This window comes from Chinchilla lanigera, unplaced genomic scaffold (genome assembly GCF_000276665.1).
Source record: "Chinchilla lanigera isolate Chin_1 unplaced genomic scaffold, ChiLan1.0 scaffold00018, whole genome shotgun sequence".
Classification (NCBI taxonomy): Eukaryota; Metazoa; Chordata; class Mammalia; order Rodentia; family Chinchillidae; genus Chinchilla; species Chinchilla lanigera.
Window position 1 is genome coordinate 4,901,523 of NW_004955419.1, and position 13,720 is coordinate 4,915,242.

The 13,720-nt window shown below is 37.7% G+C and overlaps 1 protein-coding gene across 7 annotated transcripts in view; it reads right to left on the reverse strand.

Annotated features, from left to right (window-relative positions):
* Nucleotides 1–13,720, reverse strand: part of Rabgap1 (RAB GTPase activating protein 1) — a 161,632-nt gene that overhangs the window by 31,724 nt on the left and 116,188 nt on the right. For all 7 annotated transcript variants that reach the window (XM_005382509.2, XM_005382508.2, XM_013513144.1 and 4 more), the window contains 2 exons: nt 5,216–5,329; nt 700–774 (listed from right to left, as the gene is read on the reverse strand). In XM_005382509.2, the coding sequence (XP_005382566.1) occupies nt 700–774; nt 5,216–5,329 (189 nt within the window). The remainder of the gene's footprint in view (nt 1–699; nt 775–5,215; nt 5,330–13,720) is intronic.

A 13,720-nucleotide genomic window follows, 5' to 3' on the forward strand; every position in this document is an offset into this window, starting at 1 on the left:
GCAGAGAAATTAGTATGCAAAACAGTAATTGATGAATTAGGTAAAGAGTACTGTACATGGGTGTTCACCTTAAATGTTTTTTGACTTTTCTGTGCTTTAAAAGAAAATAAAAGCAGGGTGTAGTGGCACATGCCTATAATCCCAGCACTTAGGAGGCTGAGGCAGGAGGGTTGCTGCAAGTTCAAGGTAAGCCTTGAAGGCCAGCCTGGGCTATATAGTGAGATCCTGTCTTGAAAGAACAAAAACCAAAAAACAAACAAATAAAATTAAAAAATAAAAATGAAGAAGTTGGGCGGTAAAGGTCTATGCTGAGTGAAAGCATGAATAAAATGGCACTGAAGAAAGCCAACTTCTCTGACTTCCTCCCATCCCAATACATAAATCTCCAAATAAGTAGTAATGACAGTGGCTACTTTAGAGATAAATCCCCTAGGGTCCAACCAATATTAAAGTCTACTCAGTCTTTCTCATAATAAAAAGAAAGCCTATCCTTGTAGTACTTTTCAACACTACCATTTATTCGCGTATTTTTCTTTCACAATGACATTAAGGGAAAATCTCCAGATGCCGGAGTTAAAGCTCATGTCTAAGAGACTGGTCAAATCCAATATAAAACCATGCCTAAGCCTCAGACTGCCATCCTGTCCTCTTATGTAATACAGGCCATGTATAAGTAATAACAGAGACTTCATTACTCACATGGAGAAGCAGCACAGCAGCAAGAAATGACTGGCCCTGACAGTAGCCAATTTCTTCATCATACACAGAATAAGCCTAGAAAAGGGGGGGAAACCCAGAAGAAGGGTTAAATGAAGGCAGCGACATGGACAATCATTATCCTCTGGGAACTTGAATACAGGAGCTTAGAGGATGTTACCCACACCCACTCTGGCATTTTGATGGTTCATGAATTATGCCAATAGCACTCTTCAACTGTAATTTTTCTTTACAATTTATTTACTCTTATTTTTTTTGAGTCAGGCTCTCACTATGTAGTGCAGGCTGGCCTAGAACTCACTTATGTAGCTAAAGCTGGCCTCAAACTCATAGCAGTCCTCCTGCCTCAGCCTCCCAAGAACTGTTTTTACAATGAATACAGTTTTCACCATGCCATTTCCTGTGGCCAAGTAGTAAACAAGATTAAGCAAAATCACTTAAGTCCTTAAACAACGTTATAATAGTTCCTTCTCCTTGTTGATGCTATGCCCTTGGGATGTCCTTTTCCTTGCTTCTCTGCCTAAAATATGTACCCTTCTTTTGAGCCCTAAGATATTCCAATTTTCCCAGAAGTAATGCCTGTCTGTTGTATGCTTTGATGGTACCTGCTACACATGCCTGGTTATTATAGTACTTACCATACTGTACTTTAAATATTCATCTTCTCTTTTGGATTCTGAGCTTCCTGAAGACCGGAGTGATAGTCTATTCAACATAGCCAGCACCTTACACAGAGCTGGCAACCACCAGCACCGTTAATATTATTCATTTTTCTTTCTGGGAAAAAGTCTTTTGGCAAAGACACCGAAATACAGTTCTTTCCACAATGCCAGTAATAACTTTCCTGATAAGAGGGATTACTCTAAAACCATTTGTGGGTTCCTCTGGAATTCTTGTTTTTATTTTTCTTGGCAGCAAGTGATTGCTACCCATCTCCTATGAACATTATCTTGAATAGAACATCAACATCCAACATTCTTTGTGGTTTATTCTCTAGTTCTTTAGCTGTTTTTCAGAGCTCTGTTTTTATGAGTATTGGTAGTTCTCATGTATCCTGTAGCAGAAAGGGGAATTCCTGTAAATTTAAGACACTATACCCTGCTTGACAAATTTACTCTTGGTGAAACTTTTTATTCTCCACTGACCTCTCTACTGCCAAAGTTTCTGTGCCTGAAGAAAGCAATGCAGGGATTGGCTATTCTAGAGTTTACCTCTCAGCTAAATAATCTGTATAGATGATAATCAAGTAAGTATATTAATGAGTTTTATTAAAAGGTAGAATTCAATATAATCTTATTAAACTCATTTATCATACCTTATCTGATGAGTGATGTATAATTTTTTTTTTTTTACTGGGAATTGAACTCAGGACCTCATGGATGTCAGGCAGGTGCTGCCCCACTGAGCTAAATCCCTGGCCCCACATATACTTTTCCAAAGACAAGATGTACAAAAGAGGCTTTAGAAATGATGTGTTTATAATACAAAGCACTAATTTCTACTTACTAAATTAATAAAAATTAACAAATGTTAACAAATGCCAATCGTGTTAAGATTGTGTTAAAAATCAGCAATAAAACACACAAATATAGCTCTTTCGAAAGCAGCATCATAATGTCTCTGTCAATTAGTAGTCTACCTGGTTAAAAGAGATCACCTCAAACTCATGGTGATCCTCCCGCCTCAGCCTCCCAAGTGCTGGGACTACAGGCGTATGGCACCATGCCCAGCTTAAAAACAGGCTTTAGAATTAAGAATTTGATTGGCTTTTGTGAAGGTTACTTGTTTTCTTAATTTGTAAGGTGAAAATAAACATATGATTAATATTATAGAGCTGACATATTATCCTCTTTCAGTCCTCTTACGTAAAGTGCTCAGCACATACTTTGAGCAATTATGTAGCAGGATGAAAATGTATGGGATTTCCATAGGTAGAGAATGGAAGGAAGCTATTTTTCAGGCTGATGGAAGAGATTGAAGAATGATACATACAGGTGTAAAAACACATGATACATTTGGGAAGAGTATGGAATGTAAGGTTCACGGGGGCTATCATAAAACATGGGGAGGATAGGGCATTTCATTAATTGACATTTAATGAGTGCTAGTGGGATGCTAAGTACTACAGATGCTAGCACATATAAAAAATTATTCTTGTCCTTAAAAAATTCTCAGTGGGATAAGTTAAATAAATAAATTAGAGTGAGAAGGTCAGTATGGCTGAAGCCTAAAATTACATACTTAGGCAAGCAACAGCAAAGGGATAAGCCAGGATATACTACAATATACTTTCAACATTAAGTTAAGGAAAGCAGGACCAGAAAATGAACTAAGAAGCATCTATTTCATTCTCCCGGATTACGAGGTAACTAAAAGTGTTTTCCTTGTTTGTTAGTGTACACTGATTAGAGTAGTGGGTTTCACTGTGACACTTTCATATATGCATACAATGTACTGTGATCATACCCAGCACCTATGACCTTCCCACCCCTTCCTTTTCCTCGTAACTAAAAGCCTCCCTAATATTTCATGTTGTTGTGCACTGAAAGTTTTTATGGAGGCTACAGAAATGATCCAATTCTGGTGTAAACATGAAGCAAATTATATTCAGTGTTGTGCACTGAAAGTTTTTATGGAGGCTACAGAAATGATCCAATTCTGGTGTAAACATGAAGCAAATAGAATCCAAAGATAGGGAGACTAATTCAAGGAAGCTTTTGTAAAAGTGCCAGGAACTTAATATAGAGAGGCCTGTGGGAGGGCAGTGAATAGAGACATCAATCATAACGAAGGAGCTAAAAACAAAAATAATTATATCTGTACCAAGACAATGGTATGGGGGGAAAAGGAGCCTATTTCTAATCAAAGGAGATACAACTTAGGTATAATGGTACATGCCTTCTAATCCCAGCTACCTGGAAGGCTGAGGCAAGAGGAACAAAAGTTTAAGGTCAGCCTGGACAGCTTAGTGAGACCCTGTATAGGGGTACAGCTCTGTGCCAGGGGCTTGCTTAGCACTCTCAAGGTTCTGGGTTCAAACCTTAGTACACACACATGTATACACACACACGAGAAAAACAAGGGAAGTTGGGATGGAGGACTGGAGTGTAGAAGTGCAATAAGGGAGCAGGGGCAGTGAACACAGGGTTTCTGGAAATCTGAGGTAAAGTGAGGAATGGATGGTATGACTACTTAATTAGAAATATAACTAGGGTTTAAATCACATCTCTTTGTGTCTTATGGAGAAATTAAAATTAAACCCAAGAAACATTTTACAAAACTCAACTGATCTTTATAGTTTAAATCACTTAATTTACACTGCAGAGCCTATTGTCACCCTGTCCTAAATCTAGCTGTCACTTTGCCTTCTTAATCATAAAATATAAAATCCTTAAGGACATGTCTCATACGTTGCTTACATTTACTACATAATAATTCTAAATAAATAATCCTGGGAGAAAAGATTAAAAGCTAGTTTCTTTTTTTTTTGGTACTGGGATTCGAACTCAGGACCTTACGCTTGCCAGGCAGGCGCTTATACCACTGAGCTATATCCCCGGCCCTAAAAGCTATTTTTTAAAGACAGGTCAAGGTTGAAAAGCTTATCTCAACTTCTTTTAGCTCAACACCTGTGACATATCAAAACCTTTGTGTTTTTATTTCTTGCAACAATGGGGTATGAACCAGGGCCCTCAAAGTGACCTATATCCTCAGCCTTTTAATTTTTGAAACAGAGTCTCAGTAAGTGGCTAAGTTGCCCAAACTGGTCTTGATCTTGGAATCCTCCTGACTGAGCCTTCCAGACTGCTGAGATTACAGGTGTGTGCTACCACATTCAGCTTCAAAATCTACTTGAAAACAGATTACTGAAATTGAACAAGTGCACACATGTAATCCCAGCCCTGAAGCAAGAGGATTGCTGTGAGTTTAAGGCCAGCCTATACTAGAAATTAAGACCCTTTCCAAATAAATAAATAAATAAATAAATAGAAATTATACAGGTAATCGTTTCCTTTACATCTTCAGGTACAGATTTTTTTTTTAAAACAGAAATCAGTGCATTTACCTCCAATTTCTATTCTGCAGTGCTATATGGTATAAATCTACCTCTATGCACCCTGGCACTTAGCACTGTTGGACTACACCCAATGTGCCATGTTTAGCACTTACAAGGTGGATTTTGAAAAGGACTTTGCAGTGTTACAGGGCTCTGAGGTTCTTAACATAAGACCAATGTTTCAAAGTCAAAATGTGGAGCCAGGGGGTTTTAGTCTAAAAATCCTAGTTAAAAGGGAAGAAAAGATTTCTATCATTTTATTTCTAATTACTTTATGTTCTTTAATAACTTTTAAATTGTACTACCTTGATTTTCGAATCTTTTCTCTCCTTTTTTGCATTCTTGAATATCAAATACAAATTACACTTTATAGTTGTCTTTCATATAATTTCAAAGAGCCACAATCATTATTCAAAACTAGATTTTTTCAACATGAAATACCTTGCATATTTTATATAAGGAATCTTGTCCATCTCCTCCTGTGTCCTTGAAGTAGTCATGGGCTGGGAATGTCCGGTTAATATCCCGGGTGATAGCACTGTCCTGGGGAGACTCCTGTGGAAACATGAGGGAAGACACAGTTTAGTTCAGCTCATACCATAAACACTGGTTTGGGTTTATACAAGGTCTCTTAATTTACATCCTTTAAAATGCTGTAAGTACATATATACACATATGTACGCCCAAAGTTACTGCCTCTTCTAGGACTAATCACTCAAGCAAAAGGAAAAGCAAATGTAAAGGGGGCAGGAGAAGATGAAGAAAAGCAACCTGTTTCACTATGCACATCCTGCTATATGCTCCATCTGTATTGCAAAAAATGTGCAGCTGATGACTTTTTTACTGTGAGAGGAAAAATGTACTATTCAAAAAGAGTTTACATAGAAAAATACTCAACCTAATCTCAAAAGAAGGAGGTAAAGTACTCCCATTAGAAAAACTGGGCACAAAAAGTACTGCCTTAATTGATCCTTTGTCATGAAGCCCATGTACCAGTTCCCAAATGGAAAAGAGGTATTCTTTAATTGGGGTTTGTCCTCGGGTGAATGGCATAAGGATGTATACAGCAATCAACTTAATATGAAACAAGATCAGCAATGCCAAGAGATGCAAACAGGCTTTGAGAAAATATTCTTTGTTTTTGCCAATAAAGAAATTTTTTTTTCCTTCTGTAATGAATTAACTAAAATGAAGCAAATGTCAATGTGAGCAATCCTTCAAGAAACATACCAAGCACCACGCTATTTTTAATTCTACTTCCTTGTTAAATTTTATTTGCTTATATGCAGAACTGGAGTGCACAGAGCTAGAGTGCTTGCCTAGCATGTGCAAGGGACTGGGATCAATCTCCAGATGGGGAGAAAAAAAAGAACTGGAGTACAAAAACACAATCTTCGATTTTTAACAAACCACTGTCTCCCAGGTAAGACTACATCACAGGTAAGCATATCATCCAAGAGAATATCTGATATTCCTGTTTTAAGATGAAAAACAGAAATAATATATACTTCTCATGTTTCCAGGACCACAAATATTTTACAGCTGAAGTATCTGAACTGATGAACTTTAAAGCCTAGGCTGTTTCTCAACCAGAAAACTACTTACACCTGCCAAAGGCAATGATGCCCAATGACTTCTCCAAGAGCTGCACTAGTGTCTATTGGTGTAGACTCTTGGTGACAGAAACAGCAGCTTTAGGCTGTGGTGACTGACCCAATAAAAGGAAAGAAACCATCTAGGCGAGATCCAAGACTACAGCAGCAGTTTAGTACCGATAGAGACTTCCAGAGAGCGCACAGAGAGGGAACTAAGTAAGTGCTGGAGACTAAGGGAGTGGTGGGGGAGGCGTGTGTATATATGTGCACATGCATGTGAGCTTGGCACTCATGTAGAATCTAGGGATTTGTAAGACAGGTGTTATGGTTTGTGTCTGGGTGTCCCCCCAAAACCTCAATGCAATCATGGGGCAGGCTTCTAGATTTATGATTGATCCATTGTCCAATGCTGGGATTATGGATGTGAGTACTACACCTGCCGCTGGGGCAGATAGTTTGCATATGCAAGAGAGAGAAAGAGGCTGCTCAACACCATTCCTCCCTTTTGCTCTTGCTGCTTTGCTGTTTTCCTCCACCATGAACTGTTGCCCTGTGCCATGTGCCACTCTGCCTTGGAGCCAGCCACGTGTGGACAAAACCTCCACAGACTGGGAGCTATATAAACCTTTTCTTTCTTAATTTTGGGCATAGAGCATTTTGTCTCAGCAACAAGAGAAAAGTAACCGAGACAGCAGGGTATTGGAGAGAAAGAAGCTAAACAGAAAACCTCGCAGAGCTATGTAAAGGGGTTCCTGAGTTATAAATCTCTTTAAATGGATACCTCATCAAAGTTTTAAAAAGTTCAGTATTCAAAAGCCACTATTAGCATGGGTTATATAGGCTAATAATAATCCAAGGCCAGCCTGGATACATAGACCCCACACTCAAAAAACCAAAAAACCAAAAAAACAAAAAAACCCCGACTGAACCAACCAACCAGACAAGCAAACAACAGAATACTACCATCAACAAAAAGCCACTGTCACTGTTAACAACATGAAAAAGGCAAGCCATAGACCAGGACAAATTACCTATAAAATATATCTGATAATGAAGTTGTACCCACAACACAGAACTCATAAAACCAATATGCAGACAAACAACTGAGTTTGGGAAAGTTATGGTACTGTGAGGGGAGGAGATTTAACAGATATTTCACAAAAGAAGTGATACATATGACACATAACCACTTGAGAACATGTCAACATTATTAGTCATCAGGGAAATGCAAATGAAAAGCATTGACAGATTCTACTACATACCTACTAAATGCTAAACATTAAAAAGACTCAAAGCACCAAGTGTTGGTAAAGGACATGAAATAAGTGGTAGAAATGCAAAATGATATAAATATATGGGAAACCAGTTGGCAATTTCATAATAATGTTAAACATACACTTACCATACAACCCAGTGATTCTACTCATAAGGTGTATTACATAAGGAAAATGAAAATATATGGTACGATCAAGATACACAATGAATGTCTTTACTTAAAAATTTTTATTACAGTAAAAGGCATGCTGACACTAACCTCCCTCAAAATATTCCACTCACTGTGAACACCCTTCTTACATCATTCATGGTAGTTTCTGAAGGAGTCCTGGAAGTTCTTTTTTATAGGTATCTTTATAAGCTATGCTGACCAATACGGTGGATGCTGCTGCTGAGTGCCAGCCAACAAAAGGGCAGATTCATAAAAACATGACGATGTATCTTCATCCATCATATTATGTGAATCTGGCATCATGCAACTTCTGGCTCTTCTTCAAAGTCAAAATGAAAGTATATGTTTCAAATCAATACAGGACACATCAAGGCAGCCATGATGGCACAACTGAACACACTCGTAAAAGAGGAATTCTAGAACTGCTTCAGAAAGTGGCAAGAATGATGGGATAAGTGCTTTTAAAATGAGGAGGAGTACTTTGAAGGGGATTAACAACAGTGTCTTCTAGTACAATTTTTAAAATGTAAACATTCAAATTTTTTATCACAACTTATAAATACATGCATGGAAAGATGAGTTTGAATGTTCATAGAAACTATTTCAAGTGGTTAAAACTGTTAATAATCCAAATGCCCTTCAGTGAATAAAGGATAAACCAACTGGTGCATCCATATAGCTGAATATTAGCAACAGAAAGGAAAATACCTGAATATACCCAACAACATAGATGAATCTTAAAAACATTGTACTAACTAGAAAAAGCTAGATAGAGAAGACTGCATATTCTGTAATTCAGTGCATATGAAATCCTTTAAAAAGGCAAAACCGTAAGTTATAGAAAGTAAATTAGGGGGCTGAGGATTTAGCTCAGTGGCACAGTGCCTGCCTGGCAAGCACAAGGTTGTGAGTTCGATTCCCGATACCGGAGAAAAACAAAAACAACAACAAAAAAGAAAGTAAATTAACTGTTGGCAGGAGCTAAGGGAAAGAGAAAAGAGTGATTGTTAAGAGATGTGAGGGAATTATTTGAGGTGATGAAATTATTGCCTATCACTTCTGAAGTAGTAAGTTAGCAGATAAATTTGTTAAAACTCATTACTCACTTAAAATTCATGTATTTTATTTATGTAAATTACATGTGAAGAAAGGCGGGTTTTTTTTGTTTTTTGTTTTGTTTTTTTTTTTTTTGGTATTTTTGAGACAAGGTCTCTCTATGCAGTTCAGGCTGGCCTGGAACTCACTTTGTAGCCCAGGCTGGTCTCAAACTCGCAACGATCCTCCTGCCTCAGCCTCCCCAGTGCCGGGATTACAGGCGTGTGCCACCATGCCCAGCTAGAAAGGTGGTTTTTAAAGTGGAAAAACACACCTGTAATCCCTGTACTCTTAAAAGCTATGGCAGGGGCTGGGGATTTAGCTCAGCGGCAAAAAGCGCCTGCCTGGCAAGCGCAAGGTCGTGAGTTCGGTTCCCGGTACCGGAGAAAAACCAAAAAAAAAAAAAAAAAAGCTATGGCAGAAGACTGGAAGTTGGAGCCCACCATGGGAAACCTAGTAACTCAATAAGATCCTATGTTGCAATAAACATGGGTACGCATGTATCACCATAAAATAATGTCTTTAACTCTTTCAGAAACATACCTAGAAGGGGGACTATCTGGGTCAAATGAGACTTTTAGTTTTAGTTTTCTGAGGACTCTATACTAATTTCCAGAGTGGTGGCACTAGTTTACATTCCCACCAACAACATCAAAGGATATCTTTCCCCCTGCAGCACCGCCAGCATTTGTTACTGTTTGAGTTTCCCTTTTGGAGTGAGATGGAATCTCAGTGTGTTTTAATTTACTTTTCTCTAATGGTCAGTGGTGCTGAACATTTTTCATGCATTTACTGACCATTATAAATGTCTTTCAGTTGCCCATCTTTTGACTGGGTCTTTTATTTTGGGGGAGTCTAATTTTTTTGAGTTCTTTATGTGTCCTAGATATTAGTCCTGTATTTGAGGAACAGCTGGCAAAATTTTTTTCCACCCGATAGGATGTCTTTACATTTTGCTGTTTTTTTCCTTTTTTAATTTGACATGGTCTCATTTGTTAATTCTTGGTACTATTTCTTTTGCCACTGGGGTTCTGTTCAAAAAGTCCTTGCCTACACCTATGTCTTCAAGAGTTTTACCTATTTATCTTCCAGCAGATTGAATGTTTCTATTTTAACAATTATTTCTTTGATCCATTTTGATTTTAGTTTAGCACATAGTGAGTTAGATGGGTCTATATTCAATCTTCTGCATGCAGATAGCCAATTTTCCCATCATGTGCTAAATTTTTGAATCCTTCAAGAATGAAAATAAATCGAAGAGATCTATGTAAACCACTTGCTTAAAATATCTAGTTTTTTGGAAATATGCTGAAGAACTTGGAACAAATCCATCTGACTTGCCAGAGACTGAGCCTTACAAAAATAATTCAGAAATTCTAACAATGAGGAATTCAGTAAATTCCTATCAGAATGACACCACTAAATTTGAAAAGGTTCTGAAAACAAATCACAGCAACATTAAGGATGATACCTCCCTAAGAGAAATGAGCCTTTGCAAAACAAAGTGCTTGTGAAATTAAGACATACACACAACAGTACATATTCCTTTTATTTCAAAGGAATAAAATACAGGTGTAACTGATGCAGAAAGCTTGCTGGTATAATACATAGTGGATAACACTATTCATAAGTAGTTAATAAAACAGTAACAGAGGTCAAGGTGTTACAAATATACTTAAGGCAACAGTGCAGACATGGAAACCTTATAAGAACAAGGGATGAATGGCAAAACTACCGTCAAGTGATAGGTCCTAAAAGTTACAGCGAAAGTGTTTTTTAATAATCTGGTTTTGTTTTGGCTGCTTCATGTATCCCAGGAAAAACAGATTTAATCTCCATAAGAAAACTAAAATGCTATAGGATTATACAGAATTGATGTCTCACAAACTTTTTCTATAAAGGGTCAGAAAGCAAAAATTCTTGGCTTTGCAGGTCCAACCATTCAGTTATTCAACTCTCCCTTTATAGAGTAGCCAGAGATAATACATAAATAAATGAGCTCTATGGTGTTCTAATAAAATTTTATTTAAAAAGACAAGAGGCATGCTGGATTTGGTCCCGAGGCAGCAGTTTGCAACTGCTGTTCTAAATACACATCTATCTCATCAGACCCAGCTATTCCATTTCTAACAATTTTAGTTCTAGAAGCCCAAAACTAAATATCCCAAAAGTCCTCTAAGAGAGAGAGAAATCATAATATATTAATAGAACGCTATCCAGAAATGAAATGAACCTCGAATACATATAACAACATAAATGAATTTCAAAAACATTATGTTGAGTAAAAGCTTACAGTGATAGAAATCAGAAGTGGTTACCAGTGGTTGGTGGTGGGAAATAAACTGGAAAGGGGCATGAATGAATGATTTTTTTTTTTCGACTAGTGGTTACATAATTTAAACTGCTGAAACTCTGATCAAAGTGAACACTTAAGAGTTATATGTTTTATTGTATGTAAACTGTACCATATTTACAAAACTAATCTTTTCCCCTATCTGCCACCACCAATGTTTCTTAGGACTTCCTTACTTTCCCCAGATGGAAGAACATTTTATCACCTTATCTGCCATTTGGGCCCAGAGCAGGTTTTTGATTTTAGCTCCCACAAATGATCATTCATCTAGAGAGTCTCTCAACAGAGTCTGGATTCTGTCTCTTCTATCTACATGCATAACATCATTCATCAGACCTGTTTCTTCTTACCAAGAATAGTGTAATAGCCTAAATTCCTGCCTTAGTCCAGGCTATAAAACACCATAAATGCAGAGTTTAAACAACACAAAGCTCTTTCTCACAGTTTCAAAGGCTGGAAAGATCAAGATGCTGGTGCCTAATAAAGCTTTGCTTTCTGAGCCTTTTAAATGTCACCTCTGGTTATATCCTCAATGGTAGAGGGACAGGACAGCTCTCTGCAGTCTCTTTTATAAGAGATTCTTTTAAGAATCTCACTCTTAAGGATTTCACACTCATGACTTAATCACCTCCCAAAAGGTCTCTTTTCCTAATATTGTCACGTTGACAATCAGGTTTCAACATATAAATTGGAAGTGGGGTGCATAAATAATTTAGAACCTAGTGCAGATCTTCTAATTTTGCTTCTACCAGCATGACTGTGTCAGATTTTCCTGAAGTATAACCCAATAAGATCATTTTGCAGTCATAAACTTTTATTGGCTCCACATTACTGAGTATACTAGAAGTCCATGTCTCTTCCATTTTGAGTTTCACGAGCGGACAGAATACTAATCTGATTCCAGAATACAACTGAGCAATTTGTAAGTAAGGCCACTGCTTAAAAGGGTATCCAGGACTGGGAATGTAGCTGAGTGGTAGAGAGCTTACTTAGCATACACGAGGCTCTGGGTTCGATCCCCAGTACTGCCAAAACAACAACAAGAACAACAAAAAAGGGTACCTGGGACTTTTCACCCATTCCAGGCAAGGTCTCTCTATGTTGCCCAACCTGGTCTTGAACTTCTGGGCTTAAGCAAACCTCCTTCTGTGTCAGCCTCCCAAGTCACTGGGACTACAGTTGCCTGACTACCTAGGATGTTTTGCTGTCTTTCAAATGCATATGTAACATACTTACCCCAGTGGATGTGAAGGCTGATAGGTAGAAGATCAGAGCATTAGGAGAGGAAGGCCTCTGATGCAAGGTCATTATATTCCAAAACCAATGTGTTATTAGAGGCTCCTGGCTAACAAATGAAACCTTGTTTTCTATTTGCCAGTTTTCCTCTGGTAAAACTTCAAGAGAAAAGGGGCAACTAGCATGGAAGAGTTGGACACTGTTGGGAGTAATTTCTTTTTCTTTCTTTCTTTCTTTTTTTTTTTTTTTCGTTTTCTGAGACAGGATCTCCCTATGCAGTTCAGGCTGGCATTGAGCTCACTTTGTAGCCCAGGCTGGTCTCAAACTCGCAATGATCCTCCTGCCTCAGCCTCCCTAGTGCTGGGATTACAGGCATGTCCCACCACACCCAGTTAGTAATTTCTTTAAAAGGTGGATTTTACAGTATGAGTGCTTCTCAAATGTATTCATGAAACAAATACTGAGAATACTTCATACTAAAATCCCAACTCTCTTTAATTTTCTCTTCTCACACACCTACAAAGACTATTCACTATTCTATAAACATAATTCCAATTAATGATAGGTTTTTTTGCATTTTAAAAGGAAAACCTTTTTGCTTTATTAGCATAGTAACAAAAGTTTTTTCTTTGTTCATTTTAATAAAACGTTTATTATATAATAGTAAGATAAGCCAATAACATTTGGTAGTGTCATAAAATAAAGCATCCCCATATAATAAAACATACAAAACAAAACCCATATTGATGAAGGTATACCAAAAGGATACAGGATCCACTAAAAAGAGTTCCTGCACGGCATGATGGTGCATGCCTGTAATTCCAGCACTTGGGAGACTGAGGCAGGAGGACTGCTGTGAGTCAAGGCCAGGGTGTTACACAGTGAACTCAAGACCAGCCTAAACTACATTAGCAAAATCCTGTCTCCAGCAGAAGGAAGAAGAAAAAGGAGAAGAAGAAGGAAGGAAGGAAGGAGGAAGGAAGGAAAGAAGAAAGAAGGAAGAAGAAGAGGAGGAGGAAGAGGAGGAGAATGAGTAGAAGAAGAAAAAAGAAAAAAGAAGAAGAAAAGAGTTCCCAGTGATCAAAGCAGGAACAATCTCAGCAAAATAAATAAGGTAATACTATACTAAGGCCTAAAGTAAAACAAAATACCCGGACATCTATATATGCATAAATAAATGATGGAAAAAATAAAAGGAGAACAAAAGACAAACCTCACAG